Source organism: Vicia villosa, linkage group LG3 (genome assembly GCF_029867415.1).
Source record: "Vicia villosa cultivar HV-30 ecotype Madison, WI linkage group LG3, Vvil1.0, whole genome shotgun sequence".
NCBI lineage: Eukaryota > Viridiplantae > Streptophyta > Magnoliopsida > Fabales > Fabaceae > Vicia > Vicia villosa.
Window position 1 is genome coordinate 77,460,805 of NC_081182.1, and position 20,461 is coordinate 77,481,265.

The 20,461-nt window shown below is 36.3% G+C and overlaps 2 protein-coding genes across 2 annotated transcripts; one reads left to right on the forward strand and one right to left on the reverse strand.

Annotated features, from left to right (window-relative positions):
* Nucleotides 1-1,296: 1,296 nt before the first annotated feature.
* On the reverse strand, nt 1,297-6,090 carry LOC131661956 (jasmonate-induced oxygenase 2-like). Its single transcript, XM_058931620.1, has 3 exons — nt 5,439-6,090; nt 4,960-5,290; nt 1,297-1,955 (listed from the first exon to the last, which is right to left on the reverse strand). The coding sequence occupies exons 1-3, from the start codon at nt 5,948-5,950 to the stop codon at nt 1,707-1,709; spliced, it is 1,092 nt and encodes a 363-aa protein (XP_058787603.1). The 5' UTR covers nt 5,951-6,090; the 3' UTR covers nt 1,297-1,706.
* A 13,386-nt stretch (nt 6,091-19,476) lies between these two features.
* On the forward strand, nt 19,477-20,097 carry LOC131658369 (uncharacterized). Its single transcript, XM_058927674.1, has 2 exons — nt 19,477-19,761; nt 19,864-20,097. Exons 1-2 carry the CDS (start codon nt 19,477-19,479, stop codon nt 20,095-20,097), a joined length of 519 nt encoding a protein of 172 aa, XP_058783657.1.
* Nucleotides 20,098-20,461: the final 364 nt, after the last annotated feature.

The window sequence follows — 20,461 nt, forward strand, 5'->3', positions numbered from 1 at the left end:
TTTAATTTTATTTTACGGAAAAGAACACACTAAAATTGGTCGCTAAATTTTAGTCACTAAATTCGTAGCAAAAACTTAACGACTAGCATTGTTTCAACCAAAAAGTAATGGTCACTAAATCAGTCGCAAAACGTTTTAGGGAAAGATTTTAAAGCTTTTCTGATCTCTAATTCGGCCACTAAAAGCGAATTTTCTAATAGTAGAGGAATCTCAAAAACAGATCCATAAGATTATGATCAATCTCTCTTCAAAACATATTTACAATCTCAAAAATTTGCAGTGATTGGCAAATTCAACAGGGGAAGTTAGAAGAATTTAAGATGTTTTCGACAGAAGCAGTCGGGAGATTTAGGGATAGTTTTTTATATGAGTAACAATTTGCAGCAGCTCAAGAACTGAAGACACGTGTAATCAAAGTAGAAGATAAAAGGGCACGTAATGGTGTACGAGCGAACACTGAAAAATTGACAGTTGTCGACGATTATGGATGTATTTAGTATATACATTGATTCCATTCATGTAACAGAGATTCGCAATTTTCATAGTTATTCTCTATAAATCCACACATCCAAATTATATAGATTAGAGTTTGTGAGAAATGCATAAATTTGCTTCCCACCTTTAATTTTAGCAATTTTACTATTCATAATTTTTCTTCATTTGTTTTACCCATCAATGCATTTCTATTCGTTACTTATGAACAATCTTATTCACTTGTTCTAAAGTTTTTCAAACTTTATGCAGAAACTATCAATAAGATTTTTTCGAATATAATCCCTTGAGCAAACGGAAACTTGTGATTTGATTTATTAAAAACACCAGTAAACACTAGGTAACTGCTTGATGATTGATTTCTAGAACTATGGTTGAATTGGGCATAATCATTTAACATTGACTTTTTCGGAGTTGTTCTTGGTTTTAACATAACCGAATGGGAAAATTGCATAAATTAGAGCCTGGGTCGATCATACGTGGACATGGAACTTAACCTTTGAAGCGGATCTGTTAACTGATGTTAAGAAGGAACAGTTGCAATAGGTGCACCAAATCCCCAGGAACATAGTGCCTAATTCTGATTTGGAGCATACATTTGTGTGGCGTAACAATAGCGGTTTTCCGGTGGCATGCATCTATAACAAATTGACGAAGGTAATTGAAAAAATCTCTTAATTCATTTTCAGCTTATAAAAAAAATCTGTTTCTGTTTTTATTTGTTATTGAATGCTTCACGGACCTTATAGCCATCCTTATAGACTTGTACCATGGAATATATTAGATAAATTTAATTTTCTACTATTTTTAAAAGAAAACAAGAGCACGATCACGTGCATATATACATACAATAATGCGATCTTACAATAAATACAAATGAAACTTGAATTCTTTAGAACAAGAAACAAGTGGCAAACGAAAATAGTGGAATTCAATAATTATTTTCATAGTACCACACAATAAAAAATATTGTATATTTCATCATTACCACAATCATCTGTTGGGAAGTTGGAGACAGAGACAAATTATAATAGTCACCTAGCAAGGAAAAAAACAATCTTTGGTGGAAATCATTCAAACTTTAGTGGCCATTATTTCAAGCCTAAGATGAAAACATGTATATCTTTTTTTTTTACTATATAGTTTATTAATTAATGTGCAATTTTATGAATATAATATATATAGAAATGTGTTTGAGCATGATGATTATTATATTATCTAGGAGATTTCATGGATTCAACTTGAGATTTGCCACGAGGTCCATTCGTTCTAATGAAGAGTCTGTATTCATCAAAGGTCATTGGGGGATAGAGTGCAGGTGTTTCAGGAGTTATAAGCTGTTTTAATGGCTCAATGGGTATGTCACTTTTGGGGTTATAGAAGAAAGCAAGAGAAACTCTTTCTTTGTCTGGATTTACAATCACTCTGTGCTCCACACTCTTGTACATTGCATTGCTTAGAACCTGTTTGTCAAATTACACACAAACAAATTTCTTAACCATTTATAAATTAATCTGAAATACAAAAAAGATTATTGATATCGCTTAAGAGAATTAAATAGTTACTGTACTCATATTTTATCAAAGTGTAACCTATGCAATACTCTGAGCCGTTTTAAATTTTTGGAGACTCCATATAAGTTAGTCGTAGTTTGAACATAACACAATAAATAAAAGTTTTATTTAACTACATTTTGATTGTGACAAATATTTTATAAGATTCTATATAATTATAATTTAACCGAGACAAATTTTAAATTCTATACGATTTCCCACTTTGCATGCTCTTAAAACGTTAATAATGGCGGTGATGCAAGTTGTGAGATCCACAAATATAAAATGAACATAATGGATAGGCAATTAAGAACACCCATATCGGTGGGTTACATGCAAATATCAACAATACTGTGTCATAATTTAAAAAAAGAAAACATTGTGCAAAGAGATGAAAAATTATGCAAAGGTGCTACGCAGAGCACCGTAGTTTTGTGGGACACGTGGAAATTTTTTCTGTTTTATCCAATAAACTGAAATATATTTTGAGACTAATAAAATTCAATTTAGAGTTTTAAGTAAGTGGTACGAATGTTTTAAAAATATTTTGAGACCAATAAAACTTAATATAGTATGAATATTTTAAGTAAGTGAAGTCCATTTATATATCACCAATTTAAATGACATAAATGTGGATGCTCTAAAGATTCATTGTCCTTGATTTTAGTGGAACTTTATTGTGTTGTAATTCAATTTTAGAAATTAGAAGTTATAAGAGATTAGAAGGTTATAGCTAATTTCTTATGTGACTAGGACTAATTTTACATGTGATCATAACTAGTTGCAAAGATTAGACCAACTAACATTAGCCTAGTACCTAACTTACACACACTGACCTAAGCCAAGTTTTACTTAACTTACACACATTGACCTAGCCAAGTTTTTTCATTTAAATAGAAAAGATTTAAAAGATTTAGACTTTTTAATAAACTTATTTAGTATAAAAATACTAGATTCTAGTCTATAAAAATAGCTTTTAAACATATCAAACCAGCTTTTATAAATAAATATAAATAATTTATTATATTTTATTTTATACTTTAAATTAAAATATAATTATTTTAGAAAATTTAAGAAAATAAGCTGAAAATACGTTATGAACAATATTATAAGTTATTTTTTATAAATTTTTTCAAATATATATTCTCACAAAATTTATACTAATAGGTAGCTTCAGATAAGTTAATACAAACAAATTTTTAATTTAATTGATATTTTAATTTATTAGTCTAATTAAACATTATTTAAATTACATATTATTTTTGTCTAAATAAATTAAGTTTTTAAATAGGCTAACAAATCAATCAAGTATTTGAAGAAGCCAAACTCAAACTTTAAAATACATATATTATAGACAAAACTTAAACTTAATTTATTTTTAAGCTGAACAAGCTTAGACTTGTCAAAGCCCATCACTGCACAGTCTTTTTTCACTCTTATTTGTATATGTGATTGCTAGTTTTGTTTTCAAATCCCCTATTATATTTGCGAGTTTTGTTTTTAGCCTAAAACCACCCTTATCTTATCTAAATTTCTTCAATAGCCCCCTTAGATATCACATGTCTTCAAAGATTCTCTTATATTTTCAGCGTGGCAATCCACGTGTGATTTGTTTTATTTATTTTATTTTTTTAATCCACGTAGATTTTTATATCTTTTATTTTTTAATTTTTAATTTTTTTAATTTAATCTGAGTTACAATTTTTTTAAATGTTTTTTTTAATCTTTATAGGAAATAATTAAAAAAAACAATTAAAATGTATGTCGTTATTAACTAAAAGTTAAAGTTAGTAAATTAGTAGGATGTTTTTATGTAAATGATATAAGTTAGTAAATCAGTAGGATGTTTCTATTTAAATGATATAACATGTATGTAAAATCAATCAAGTAGATCAATTAAAAAATAAATTTTATCTTCACTGTAATTTTATTCTAACCATCTCTATTTTGATCTATGCTTTTTATGTTCATTATTTTGTATGACAAATTATTCCAAATACTAATGTGGCGGCCATGATTCAATTCCAAATCAAACTCTGGTCAGAATACCCCTCTTCTAACATACTCTCTTCTCCCTATTTTAAAATAAGTGTTTTTAAAGTTTTTACACATATATTAAAACATATAATAGTAGTGTCCTAAAACAGTACACTTTTATCAAATTAACCTTATTAATATATTAGAAATAGTATAAAGAATAATAATTAAAGGAGACAATTAAAAAAATAGTAATTATTTTTATATTAAAAAAATGAGAATGACATTCATTTTAAAATAATTTTTTTCTAAGTGATACTCATTTGAAACGGAGAGAATATTTAACTAAATAATACTGTGTTGACCAATAAGTTTATAACAAAAGAAATAATTAAAAATTTAATTTATTTATTATGGACCTATAGTATTTTAATTAATTAAATTAATACTATTAAAATTAATAAAAAGACATTACAAGTTTCACTTTCTAAAATAAATTGTTAATAAATTAAGTATCTCACTTGATTAAATAAAATGAACACTAGATTACGCTAATATTTTGATGATATAATACTCAACATACATTATTTACTTATTTATTTTAAAATAAATCAAAAATTTGAATTAATTTGGTCTTTAAGACAACAATATCTAGTAAAACTTTAAAGTACTACTAAAGATTTGATCTTTATGAATAAATAAATTTTCTCAATTTCCAAAAGCATCCTACTCAAAAGGCATGTGTATATTAATAAAAGGCATGTGTATCCATTATTAAATGTTTAAACAATAATAATAAAAAACAACCAAAGTCCCCATGTGTCTCTCCACGTGGTCAGAATAGTATATAAAATCATCATGAATACTGGCCAAGTAAAATAGCTAGGATAATTTAAAATAGGAATAAAAAAAACTATTTTAAAACATTAAAAATTACCTGTATTTGGTCACCAATGTTGACGATGAAGGCATGTTTAGCAGGATTGACCGTAATCCAATTATCAAATTTTCTAACTTGAAGCCCTGCCACTTGATCATCAGGTAGCAACATAGTCATCCCTCCTGGGTCTGAGTGTGATGATAATCCTAATGTCAATTCTGGCCTTGGACATTTTGGATAAAAATTCACTCTCATGCATGCTCCTATCTCTTCTCCCCCAAATGCATTCTCTAATACTTTTTCTTCTAATCCAAGATTTTTCGATAAAATCTTCATTAATCTCCCACTTAACTTCACTAATTCTTTACCGTATTCATCAAACACGTCCCTGCTCATATTATTCAAAATAATTACAACTATATTTATATCAAATAAAACAAAAACGCTTCCGTCTGAATATTCACATCCAGACACATAGTCCAGTGTTATGAAGATTCAGACGGAAGAGTTTTCAAGAGATATGATAAATAAATTACCTGCAAGAGGGAGGAGAGGCAGGCCATTTATTGTAATCCTTAATTGCAAAAGGAAGATAGTGCATAAAGTAGTAATCACTCCAATCAAGAATAGCACCTTTCTCAACACCAAGTCTACTTCCATACCCTTCATAAGTTGTTGGAGAGTTTGCATATTGTTGCTTAACCTCCATAGGCATGTGAAAGAATTCACGCCATGTTTCTCTAGCTTTGTCCATCAAATCAGGACTCACTCCATGGTTTATGATTTGGAAGAAACCCCAATCCCGACAAGCGTCGGAGATTTGCTTCATTATCGAAGCTTGAACATCGAAATCGTCACCGTATAAACCTTGAAGATCGATGATAGGGATATTGATATTATCATCATCATCATAAGAAGAAGAAGAGTTTACAAATGGCCTATCAGTTGGAGGCTTGATATACCTATCAGGGATTGAATCTATGCATCCTTCGGATAAAGATTGAACTCTTATTATTGGCTCTGGCCATTCTGTTTGGCTTTTCAACATTGCTAATAGCTAGTGTTACCACTAGGTTGTTGTTTTTGGATTTGGTTTCTAAGGTTCATATACTAAATATACATCATGTATCAATCAAAATATATAGTGGAGAATAATTAATTAATTCTACATATTCACTCAGTCGATGATTATATCAACCGTTCATCTCAATCAAACGTTCTATATTTTTAAAATGTTTGATTTTGATCGGACGGTATTTTAATGTCGACTGTGTGAATGTAAGATTTTATGACAATTAAAAATTATTGTCTTAAATTGTGTGCTATGATATTAGTTAATTAAAATACTATAGGGCCACTTGTGTGTGTGATAGAAAATTTAAAAATTGGATTTTAGCATAGAAAATTTATGATAAAGTACAAAAAGAGGTGGATAGATGGGGATGAGGTCGATAAATATGGTGGAAGTTAAAAGAAGAAAAAGAGGTAGGGTCATAGGATGGAATATGGAAGCAAAAAAAACGTGCATTATGTGAGAAATTAATTTTCTTTTGAAAAGTATGAAATCAAATGAAGCTATGCAAGTGACACATGATTTTATAAAAGTATGTAGTTGAGTGGTTACGTTGTATTGTGATTGATTATTATATTTTATGTTGAATTACGCAAGTGGGAACTTTGTGTTTTCTTTCATGGAATTTAGATAAAAGAATAATGTATATATGTTTAAATACTTTTTTAAAGTATTATTAGAGTTTTAATATTATAACAATATTATAACAATTGAATGAACTATTAGTTTAAACTAATATAAATTAATAGCCACAAGGATTGTTTTTGAAGTGGTCCTTAGATTATGTCATTTTCAATTAATAGTATACGAGTGGCTTGGGTTTCTTCTTCAAATTGAAATTGATGACTACAGTTAGTTACATTTCTTATAGTATTTATTTTTTAAGAAGATTATAATATTGATTGTATTTAATAATATTATATTAAGTAAATAATAATAAATGAGTAAAAGAGATGATGATTTTATTCAATTATAAAACTTAGAGAAATGTGTGAAAAAAAAATTTAAATATCTAGGTTTCATAAAAAAAATACGAAAAAAACCATGTTTTCGGGGTATTTACCAAACTGTCTAGGTTTGGGATACCAGAACACTGAATGCGCCAAATGAAATGGCGCATAGGTGTATATTTTGGGTGCATGCGCCAAATGAAATGGCTTGCCCTAAAATTCCCATTGCATGCGCCAAATGGAATGGCTCATAAGTCTAGGGTTTTGCCCTAGAAGCCAAACCATTTGGCGCCATAGTTCTAGGGCCTTTTTTTTTTTATTTTTTTTTTCAATTTTTTTTTAATTCATTTTAAATTGGGAAAATGATAATTTTATTTTTTATTTTTTTATTTGTTATGATGTTTACTTAAAAAAATTAGTAGAATATTTTTTTCGGCTTTAAAATGAAATGCAGAAAACGATAATCAAAAGTGTAACATCGATTGCAATATAAATTAAAAACTAATCATCGATTACAATATTTTTTAAAAACTGAACATCGATTACAATATAATTTAAAAGCTAAACATCGGTTACAATCAAATTCAGAAACGACACAGAAGACTAATGAATAGTACAACAAAATGATCAATGACGGCCATCACCAAGATAGCCATCCGTTCCGCAACCTGGTCTTGTAATGAGCCGTTTACCGCGATCGTTGATTCCGCCGCGAATATTGACACCGCCTCTTGCCCTAGCCCTACCCCTGCCCCTTTGTGCTTCTTGTTGGGTTTGTGTCACCGGGGCTGGTACTGGGATGTCACGTGGATCGCTGTCTATGAATTCGTCGATGCCCCCATAATTATCCGGAAAACCGCTGTTGTAAAGTCGGTTACCCATTCCGTCAAATGTGCTTATTCGTGGCGGTGGAGTGGGGTGGGAAAAGACTTCCGGCGCATAGCATCCCGCAGCACTAGAACTACCTTGGTTAAAGGCGAATTGGTTTGTAGGTGTTGCGTAGCCGGAGGGGGCGCCACGGTAAGAGGATTCACCATGAGGACCATCGTCGGGACTAAGATGAAGGCTAGATGAACCGGGAGTTAGGTTTTGGCCGAATCCCCTTGATGACCCAGCAAATGTTGAAAATCTGAATGGTTGCGAGTGGGTCTGATATTGGTCAGAGGAAGGATGGCGGTCTTCATACCCTTGTAATGGTTGAGATTGGGATTGGAACATAGTTGATTGGCGGATGTTGCGTGCGGAACGGGATGGAGTACTGAAAATGTTTTGTTGTTGTTGCTGGAGTTGTTGTTGTTCCTGGAGTTGTTGTTGGCGGTGTTGCAGGCTTTCTTGTTGTCGCTGCTGAAGTCGTTATTGTTGTCGGAGTTGTTGTTGTTCATGTTGTTGTTGTTGTTGTTGTTGTGGTTCTTCTTCTGGTTGTTGTTGTTGTGGCAAGATGTAGTTTTGTGCACGGGGATCATTTAAATAGAACGGAGCTGCAAGAAACAAGTTTGGGGTTGTGGCTGTACGATACCAATTCATGTATTCAGGAGATGGTTTCATTTCATGGTCACTAACGGGGAAGTTCAGGACATACTGGCGACGGTTCTTCCACATCTGGCGATGATCGGGTGCAAAATTCTTCCAGTGTTGGTGTGTCCATTGATGGTTCACTCTTTTTAGGTGCCACACTCCCAAGTCAACAGGAGGGTCGGGTATCCGTTGACGCATCCCAAACTGAAGCATTACCCGGTCGCTGTGATGCATTTCTATTATGTTGTACCGGATTAAGCAGCACTTTGTCGTCCAGATTTCTGCATCCTGCGCTCTAGGCTCATACTCGCACTCGAGATACGGTCGCCATATGAACTGCATGCATGAGATTTATACATTACTTTGGGAAAAAATATTTACGGAAAATACTTATAAAACAGAAGAAAAGAATTAGAGATAATACCTGATGGGGACCAAGGTGATCAATTAGAGATCGGTACATTGTTATGTTTGATCGAGGATTACGTGTGAAGTCCATTTTTTTCACACAATATCTACAACAAAAAAATAATGATTTAGTTAGAATGGAGTAGATTGTGTAAAGAGAAAATGGTATACTACAAACTTACCTCAAGGCATACGGAAAGTCCCAACTACCGTTGTTAACCGGGGCCAGTATGGGCATCCTCCACCACCCCCACACCTGCACCAACAGGGCGCATCCGTAGAATGTGCAGGACTCAGCAACCGCGTTTTTGCATAGTGACTGGTACAAGGTAGCCAGTACCGCAGACCCCCAGCTGTACAGACCAACTCTACTAAAATCCATTAGCAAACGAAGATACATAAAGTTAACCGTGTTACCAGTGCTATCTGGGAACAAAACGTTTCCTATAAGCAACAATACGTAACACCTAGTTTTCTGCAGTATGGTCTCTTGGGGAGACGCATCATTCAAGTGAAAATTTTTATAATAATCCTTTAACCTCTTGAGGTTAACACCTTGCCCCCTAGCACCAACGGCTCCTTCTATCAAGTCTATTCCAAGTGCCTCTTGGCATAAGCTATTCGCCTGCATAACACAACCATTAATTGCCTTACCATCAACAGGAAGGCCTAGTAGCATATGGACATCTTCAAGGGTGATGGTGCACTCCCCTGTCGGAAGATGGAAGGTGTGTGTTTCTGGCCTCCAACGTTCTAGCAAAGCAAGAACAAACTTGTGGTCAATAGAAGACTCGGCGATCCTGCTAATCGGACCGAAACCAGCAATGTTCAGGTATGGTATAATGCGTTCGTCCGGGGCGATGGTATGTTTACTACGAGTGCGAAAGCGTTGAACGTTCTGAAAAGAGTAAGAATGCCAAAAAAAATCAGTTAGTTTATCAGTTAGCAAGGCGTGATTTTAAAGTAACACTAATACACTTACGAAGGTAGCGATGTTCTGGGGGGTTCCTCTGTGTGTTTCGCCCATGGTTAGGAGAGACATGGTTGAAGGCTGAAAATTCGTAAGCTGATTGCAAAAGGATTGTTCCAAGAGTAGATGAGTTACAATGGTGATGTATCTGCAGAATTCCAAGTGCTATATATATTGATGAGGGAAAAACGGTAACATCATGCATGCTTGACATGTCAACACAGCCATAATTGTTTGGTGTTGCTTCTGCAGGATGTGTTGGCATGCATGCAGTCAAAGTATCGGTGACAAGGCATGGTTAGATGCATGCAGCTCAGGTCTATGTGACAGCTCGGGTAGCATGCATGCAGGAGTAGGAGGAATCCTGGCAGGAATCTGATCAGGAATCTTAGCAGAAATTTTTACAGTCGCATGCTTGTTAACAGTAACTCCATGCTGGTTTACAGTAACTCCTGGAATCGTTTCAGCACATGCATGTGGGGACCATGTGGGGCCAGGTGGTGGTCCACACCAACAAGGCATGCGCCAAATCAATTGGCATTTTTTTAAAAAAATTCTTCTAATGCGCCATTTCATTTGGCGACTTCCTGTAAAGAAAAGGCACTAATGCGCCAATTCAAATGGCGCATTAGAAGGATCATTTTTTTTTTTTTCAAAATTAGGGTTTCCGTTTATGAATTAGGGTTTTGGTACTGTCACCTACTTGGTCTTCCCAGAAGAAACCCTAATGAGAAAATGAGGCAACGGCAAGACGTCTATGCCTCTATAAATTAGGGTTTCGGGCGCACTATTACCCACACTGAAAAATGAGAACTCGAATAAGGCCAGATGGTTCGCACCGGACTTCTGAGCCTCCACCTCCTGTTAGGCGTCTGAATTATCAACCGGACGTTCGTAGAAGGAACGGCTACGTTATCTTCTCGGCAGTCAAACCTCCCATGCAAGTGATGTTCTGGAATATCCAAACCATGGAGCAGCTTAAGAGAAACATCCTCAGGTTTCTGGACGGGGAGTTCGTTCCAGGCGAACAAATCCGATCTATCAAGAGACTTCGAACAAGGGGAGGTGTTTTTCTCGGAAGGCAGCGTTGGTGGGAGACTATGGAAGACGACATCCAATGCACTCTAATGATGGAGGACAGAGAAGACATTGTTTTAACCGTTGTTATATCCTAGGCGCTACTATTTCTATATCATTTCAGTAACTTCTGTATTGTTCAATTAAATGCTCTTAGCATATCTGTACCTTTCAATTAAATGTTGTTAACATATTTCAATGAAATGATATTTTATTAAAGTTATTAATAATTAACAATAAAATTTCCCTCTGCCTTCCACCCGCTATAAATAGCAGTGTCTGTGTGGAGTTGAAGTCCCAACCCTTATTTCAGTCATAGTGTAAACACTTAAAAATGAACTCTGTTTGGGCGGTGGTCTTCTATGAGGAAGGTAGTCACATGCGGGTTTGCCTCAACCCTCACTGGAATTTCCAGAGAGTTGTTAGAGCCATCAACACTGGGTTTCGTCAACTCGATGGTCCAACCAGAAAAGTTAAACAGCTAGAATACCGGTGTCCATACATTACGTTGACCGATAATAACCCTGAAGGCACCTACATGTATTATTGGGATCGTGTGAAAGACGATGTGGACGTGGATCTAATGTTTTGGACACACAGTGGAGAAGTTAACCGAGGCGTTGAAGATCCCCTTGTTATTGCAGTGACACTAGAGTAGTTTAGATTAACTGTTGTTTTATTTGTTCCAAAGAGTACTAGTTGTTCTGTGTTCTTTTCTCTTCTTTTGTATTCTGCAACGTAACATCGTGATTTACCGATGGTTTTGTGTTGTCAACGCATGGTCATGGAATTAAAAAAAATGTGGTTGTTGTGTTAGTTGTTTTCGTCTGGACAATATTTAACCTAGTGGACGGGTACAATAATTAACATACATATAATTGATAATTTATATACGTAATTATTAACTATAGTTATAATTAGTAAAATATATTATTAAACTACAAATAATTGTTAATTACAAATTTATTTGTTTATTAAATAAAATATATATGAACAGACCTAGATCAGTGTGACTGTCCTTTTTTAATCAATTCGGAATCTGGTGGCAGGCATAGATCAGTGTGTCTGTCTTTTACAGTCAATACGGAATCCTGTTGCAGACCTAGATCAGTGTGCCTGTCTTTTATAATCAATTCGGAAGATAGTGGCAGACCTATACTAGTGGGTCTGTAAGAACCACTATATATATATATATATATATATATATATATATATATATATATATATATATATATATATATATATATATATATGTATATATATATATATATATATATATATCTATATTTATATATATATATATATTAATCTATATTTATATATAATTATATATATATATATATAGAAATAAATAAATAAATATATATATATATATATATATATATATATATATTTATTTATTTATATATATATATTTATTTATATATATATTTATTTATTTATATATATATATATATAATTATATATATATATATATATATATATATATGTATATATTTATTTATTTATTTATTTATATATATATATATATATATATAAATATATATATATATATATATATATATATATATATATATATATATATATATATATATATATATATATATATATATATTTATATATATATATATATTTATATATATATATATATATATATATATATATGTATATATATATATATATATATATTTATATATATATATATATTTATATATATATATATATATATATATATATGTATATATTTATTTATTTATTTATTTATATATATATATATATATATAAATAAATAAATAAATATATATATATATATATATATATATATATATATATATATATATATATATATATATATATATATATATATATATATATATATATATATATATAATTATTGCAGAACTAGCTGCCAGATAGGGTTGCATGCATGCTCTGCCTAGGGGAATCGTTACAGGAATCTTATCATGAATCATTTCAGACGCGTGATGGGGTACAGGACATAGATCAGCGTGTCTATGTGTTGAGATAATGCAAGGACATATGAACCTCAATTTATAAGACATCCAACATATACTGAACATTACAACTCACACCAACAATTTTACCTAATCTGACCTGAGATTACAACACCCGCACACTTTCCCCTCCAAAAATGACTTCATCAACCCAGTATCTTGTCCATGCCCATCTAAACGGTGAGACCTACTCTCATGAGATAGCCGGTTTTGTGATGAGAAACACTCAGGTTGTACCATTGTTGTTGAGCAAAAGAGCAACATTTTCGTACTTCATTCAACGACTGTACTCTAAGATTGCAATGGGTCCTATTGCAAGCGTTTTTTACCAATGTCCCAATTTCAATGAAGACAACACCGTCAAGTTTTACGAAATGGAGATTGCCAATGACGAAGACTTGCAAGATATGTTCACCACCCACGAATACTGTGGGTTGGATTCCATCGAGCTGTACGTCACTCTTCAGGCTGAGACACAAGAAACTAATGTTGTCCAGTCACAGGTTATTGACCCACCAGTCAACGAGCAAGACGAGGTTGACGTCATTGACGAGGAAGAAGACGATCTGGAAACCGAATTTGACGACATGGTCAACGAGGAATCCGACGACGAGCAGCAAACCTTGGTGCCTCCAGCTCATGCGTACGCACCTCCAGCACATATGGGTAACTTGAACCTCCAAGGTGACGAACCATCATCTGACATCTTCTTCACGCCCTACATCCAAAACGACGAAGAATTAAAGGAAGGAGACAAGTTTCCGTCTAAGGAGGCATGTCTGAGAAGAATAAAAAAATGGCACATGGCGAACAACGTTGATTTTGAAGTAGATCGTTCAAACCTGGAACGGTATGTAATCACTTGTAAAAATCCAGAGTGCGGGTTCAGACTGTTGGCCTCTTATAGGAAGAGAAGCAATGCATGGAAAATAGGGTCGATTACGCAGAAACACACGTGTGTCAACCCTAACAATTCCCAGGATCATACAAAACTCAGTGCCGATCTTATGTGCCAGGAGATCTTGCCTCTCATAAGCTCCGATCCGTCTCTGAAGGTTAAAAATATAATATCCCACATCGTCACAACCTTCAACTACACTCCATCTTACAGAAAGGCGTGGGTTGCAAAAACAAAGGCAATTGAGGCAGTCTACGGCAACTGGGAGGAGTCATACAAAATTCTTCCCCGATACCTCAATGCGCTACACAGTTACGCACCTGGCACTGTTACGATTCTAGAGACACTGCCCGCGCATGCCCCGGATGGAAACCCTGTCCAGGGAAACGGAATATTCCATCGGCTTTTTTGGGCGTTCAAACCTTGCGTCCGAGGTTTTGCACACTGTAAACCCATACTTCAAATTGATGGGACATGGTTATACGGCAAATACAAAGGAACCATGCTCATGGCGGTTGCACAAGACGGTAACAGCAACATATTTCCAGTGGCATTTGCTATCGTCGAAGGTGAAACTGCAGCGGCTTGGAGTTTCTTTCTAAGGAACCTCCGGGAACATGTTGCTCCCCAGCCTGACATATGTTTAATCTCTGATAGGCACGCTTCCATAGAGAGTGCTTACAACAATCCAGCGAACGGATGGCATGACCCCCCTTCAAAACACGTATATTGTATTCGCCACATAGCCCAAAACTTCATGCGGGAGATCAAGGACAGACATCTAAGAAAGGCCCTAGTCAATGCTGGTTATGCGTTGACCCAACCCACATTCCAGCATTATCGGAGTGAGATTGTAATGACAAATCCAGAGGCAGGTACTTGGGTAGATAATCTTTCCAGGGACAAATGGACAAGGGCTTACGACAATGGCGTGCGATGGGGCCATATGACAACTAATCTCGTGGAATCCATGAATGGCGTTTTCAAAGGCATCCGTAACCTACCAATCACAGCACTGGTGGAAGCCACATACTTTAGGATGGCTTCACTCTTCTCAACAAGAGGCAGGAGATGGGGTGATGTTAGGCAAGCTGGTCAACTATTAAGCGATAGTTGCATGAAATTTATGCAACAGCAGTCGGCAAAAGCGAACACTCATCAAGTGACTTCTTTCGACCGATTCAATCGCACGTTCAGTGTGCGCGAGACAATTGACCACAATGAGGGACTGCCAAGGCAACAATATAGGGTTCTTCTTGACGAAGATTGGTGCGACTGTGGAAGGTTTCAAGCTTTTCGTATGCCTTGCTCACACGTCATAGCTGCATGTGCGTATGCCCACCGCGACGCTATATCACTACTGTCTCCGATTTACAAGACTCAGACGTTGCTCAGAGTTTACAGTGTTGCGTTTCCTGTGGTGGCCAAGGAGGATTACTGGCCTGAGTATGATGGAGAGGTAGTTTGGCACAACGACGCAATGCGGCGAAAGAAAAAAGGGCGTCCCAATAGTACACGGATTAGGACCGAAATGGACGTCCGCGACAAAATGGAACGAAAATGCAGCATTTGCCGTCAGGTGGGGCACAATATAAAGAGATGCCCTAATCGTGGCACGACATCGTCGCAAGTTTAGTATAATCTGTATTTTTTTTAATGCAATGTATCAGTTTCGCTTACCACCTTTTGTAACCGTTCACCTCTTGTAACCGTTCATCGGTCTTTCATCAATAAATTGAGCTTTAATAAAAAACCGATATCGATAACGCATACATTACATTATTTAGGGTTAATAAGATTTTACAAACTTGATTTATTAGACGTTTTTACGAAAATAATAGACCGAAATCGAAAAAAATAATAGGCCGAAAAAAATATTCTACTAATTTTTTTAAGTAAACATCATAACAAATAAAAAAATAAAAAATAAAATTATCATTTTCCCAATTTAAAATGAATTAAAAAAAAATTGAAAAAAAAAAATAAAAAAAAAAAGGCCCTAGAACTATGGCGCCAAATGGTTTGGCTTCTAGGGCAAAACCCTAGACTTATGAGCCATTCCATTTGGCGCATGCAATGGGAATTTTAGGGCAAGCCATTTCATTTGGCGCATGCACCCAAAATATACACCTATGCGCCATTTCATTTGGCGCATTCAGTGTTTTGGTATCCCAAACCTAGACAGTTTGGTAAATACCCCGAAAACATGGTTTTTTTCGTATTTTTTTTATGAAACCTAGATATTTAAATTTTTTTTTCGAAATGTGTCCCTGTGTTTAACTTTTTTTTGAACTTACCATTTGATTGTGTGTGTATCTTGTATTTCGTGGTATTCGTTTATATTTCATTTTTTCAATATCATTCATATTTAGGTTATATTGTGTTGTATTTGTATGTATGCCTTGGGTGCAGATAATGCAACAGATGCAGCAGCATAATCAAATGATGATGCAAATAATGCAAGGCATGCAAGGACAACAACCAACCGCTCCTGTTCCTACTCCTCAGGCTGCAGCAGGGCCTGACTTTCGTGCTTTCTTTCGGATGGATCCGCCAGAGTTCTTGGGTGGCTTAGATCCTGTGATTGCTCATGATTGGTTGTATGGCATGGAAATGATATTCCAGGCTATTCAGTGCACAGAGGAAAGAGAGCAGAACAGGTCGGTTCGTAGGGATCACGGAAGGTCGGGGCAGCATTTGAAACCCCGTACTCCTCCAGCGGCGAAGAAACAGACCCATGGTGGTAGCTTAACTCAACCTCCTTGGTGTGGCAAGTGCAACAAGAAGCATCATGGGAATTGTAGACCGGATTTTGGAAATTGTTACAGGTGCCATCAACCGGGGCATTATGCGAGGGATTGTACTGCCCCAGATGTTCCTGAGAAGACTAAAGGTCGTGTTTACACCTTGGACGCTAGGAAGGCCCAAGGAAACACTAATCTAGTTGCTGGTACGTGTTATGTAAATGATAAGCCCTTGTTTGTGCTAGTTGATTGTGGAGCAACACATTCTTTTATTTCTTACCCTTGTGTTCGGAGGCTTGGTTTTGAGACGAGTCTTCTTCCTAATCCTATGATTATCTCATCGGCTACGGACGATGTATAGAAGCTCGAGAAATTTGCAAGGAGTGTTCTATTACCTTCAACGGTCGTAGATTCGTGATTGATCTCATTTGTCTACCTCTTAAGAAGATCGATGTAGTACTTGGTATGGATTGGTTGTCAGCTAACTCGGTGTACATCGGTTGTAAAGAGAAGGCTATCTTCATTCCTACTGAGGAGACTACACCAACCGATGCCATTGAACATCTTCTTGAAGGTACGGTTAACATGATCAATTACCTTTTTGCTCAAGAGAAGTCTTTCCTTTTGGTTCTTACGTTGGACTCCAAGGACAAGAGGAGTATTTTGGAGATTCCGGTTGTGTGTGAATTTTCCGATGTATTCCCAGAGGATGTTACTTCTCTTCCGCCGGAAAGGGAAGTTGAATTCTCTATTGATCTTGTACCGGGTACCGCTCCAGTTTCGATCGCCCCTTATAGGATGTCTCCTGCAGAGCTTAGAGAGTTGAAGAGTCAGCTAGAAGAGTTGTTGGCGAAACACTTCATTCGTCCTAGTGTTTCTCCATGGGGAGCTCCAGTCTTGTTAGTGAAGAAGAAGGACGGTAGTATGCGTTTGTGCATCGACTATCGTCAGCTGAACAAGGTAACCATAAAGAACAAGTACCCTCTACCGCGGATTGATGACCTTCTAGATCAATTGAAAGGATCCTGTGTGTTCTCGAAGATTGACCTAAGGTCGGGATATCATCAGATTCGGGTTAAGAGTTCGGATGTATCTAAGACTGCTTTTAGGACGAGATACGGTCATTATGAGTTTTTGGTTATGCCATTCGGGGTAACCAATGCTCCTGCTGTCTTTATGGATTACATGAACCGGGTGTTTCAACCGTATTTGGATCAGTTCGTGGTAATCTTTATAGACGACATATTGATATACTCACGGACTATCGAAGAGCACATGGAGCATTTGAGGATTATGTTGTCGGTTCTCAGAGAAAAGCAGTTGTTTGCAAAGTTTAGCAAGTGTGAGTTCTGGATGTCTGAAGTCAAGTTTCTTGGACATGTCTTATCTGGCGGCGGCGTAGCTGTAGACCCTTCAAAGGTAGAAGCAGTAATAAATTGGGAACGACCCAAGAATGCAACTGAGGTCCGTAGTTTCCTAGGCTTGGCAGGTTACTATCGGAGGTTCATCATGGGATTTTCCAAGCTAGCATTACCTTTGACCAGGCTTACAAGGAAGGAGGTTTCGTTTAGATGGAATTCAGAATGTGAGAAGAGTTTTCAGAAACTCAAGGAGAAACTGACTACTGCTCCAGTGTTGGTGATCCCAGATCCAAACCGATCTTACGAAGTGTTCTGTGATGCTTCTAAGAAAGGCTTGGGTGGAGTGTTGATGCAAGATGGACAGGTTGTAGCTTATGCATCTAGACAGTTGAGATCTCACGAAGAGAATTATCCTACTCATGACCTCGAACTCGCTGCAATTGTGTTCGCGCTCAAGGTGTGGCGACATTATTTGTATGGAGTTCACTTTGAGATGTTTAGTGATCACAAGAGTTTGAAGTACCTCTTTGATCAAAAGGAACTTAACATGCGTCAAAGGAGATGGATGGAGTACTTGAAGGACTTTGACTTTGATTTGAAGTACCATCCCGGTAAAGCTAATAAGGTAGCGGATGCCTTGAGTAGAAAAGAGATAAAAGTTGCAGAGCTGATGATGTTGGAGTTTGGCCTTATGGAGAAGTTCAGAAATTTGAACTTACAATTTGAGTGGGCACCAACGGGTGTGTTGATGAGTAACTTGCGTATTGAGAATGAGTTGCGGGAAAGGATCCGTCAAGCACAGTGGAATGATGTAGAATTGCAGTCTAAAGCAAACCTTCCAGATTTCGTTCGTACATCTTATGGACTCATTCTTTTTGGACGGAGGATGTGTGTGCCAAATGACGCGGAGTTAAGGAGGTTAATTCTGGACGAGGCTCACAAGAGCAAATTCACCATCCATCCCGGATCGACCAAGATGTATCAAGACTTGAAAGGGAATTTTTGGTGGCCTGGTATGAAGAGAGATGTGGCTGATTATGTAGAGCAGTGCGTGATTTGCCAACAAGTGAAGATAGAGCACCAAAGGCCCGGTGGTATGTTGCAACCATTGGATATTCCTGTTTGGAAATGGGACAGTATATCCATGGACTTCATCATGGGACTACCACGGGTATTAGGTGGCCATGACTCGATATGGGTGATAGTGGATTGTTTGACTAAGTCCGCGCATTTCTTACCGGTTAAGACAACTCACAAGGTTTCTCACCTTGCGAGGCTTTTTGTAGTAGAGATTGTAAGATTGCACGGTGTACCTTCTAGCATTGTATCGGATAGAGATCCAAAGTTCACTTCCCGATTTTGGGAAGCTTTTCATCAAGAGATGGGTACCAATCTGAATTTGAGCACTTCTAACCACCCCTAGACAGATGGACAAACAGAAAGGACTATTCAGACCATTGAGGATATGCTAAGGGCATGTATCTTGGAAATTGGTGGAAATTGGAAAGATAACTTACCTTTGATAGAATTCGCGTATAACAACAGCTATCATGCGAGTATCGGTATGGCCCCATATGAAGCCTTGTATGGGAGGAAGTGTCGATCACCGTTGTGTTGGTCTGAAGTTGGTGAGAAAGGAATTCTTGGACCGGAGATAATTCAAGAAACCACGGAGAAGGTTAGGATGATCCGAGATAAGATGAAACAAGCTCAAGATCGACAGAAGAGTTATGCGGACAAACGAAGGAGACCGTTGGAGTTTGATGTAGGAGATCATGTGTTCTTGAAGGTGACTCCAAGGTTAAGATTGAAAGGACCATTTAAGACACGCAAGCTTAGCCCGAGATATGTAGGACCTTATCAGATCATGAGACGGATAGGTGAAGTCACATACCAGTTAGCGTTGCCTCCTTCACTATCCGGGCTGCATGACGTTTTCCATGTGTCTCAGTTGCGGAAGTTTGTGCCGGATTCATTTCATCCTATCCTACCAGATACAATTGAAGTAGAACCAGATCTTTCTTTCCAACCCCAACCTTGTCGTATCTTGGAGTATGCTAGCAAGTCGTTGAGAAGCAAAGAGATACCTCTTGTGAAGGTGTTGTGGGAAGAGTCGCGTCCTGACGAAGCCACTTGGGAGCTCGAATCAGAGATGCGGGAGTTGTATCCTCACCTGTTCTGGTAATTTTTCGAATTCGAGGACGAATTCTATTTAAGGGGGGGAGAATGTAATATCCTAATTTTATTTCAAGAGATTTACTAATAGGAAATTGCATTTAGTTGAGATATAACTAAGTGGCATCATGGTAAATAGAATCTAGTTGGGGGTTGTTTTGGTCATTTCATCCAATAACTAGGACTTAAGGGAATGTTTGGCTTGTGTTGTCTTTGACCATTGGTAACAAAAACAGAATTTGGAGAAGAGGAAGAAGAAAACGTGAAAGAAGAAGAAGGAAGGAGAAGACCATTCAACTTTCAGCCTTGCATGCACCTTTGATCCATCAATCTTCATCATCCACTTCTGAATTTCAGAGCTTCTTCCTTAGCTT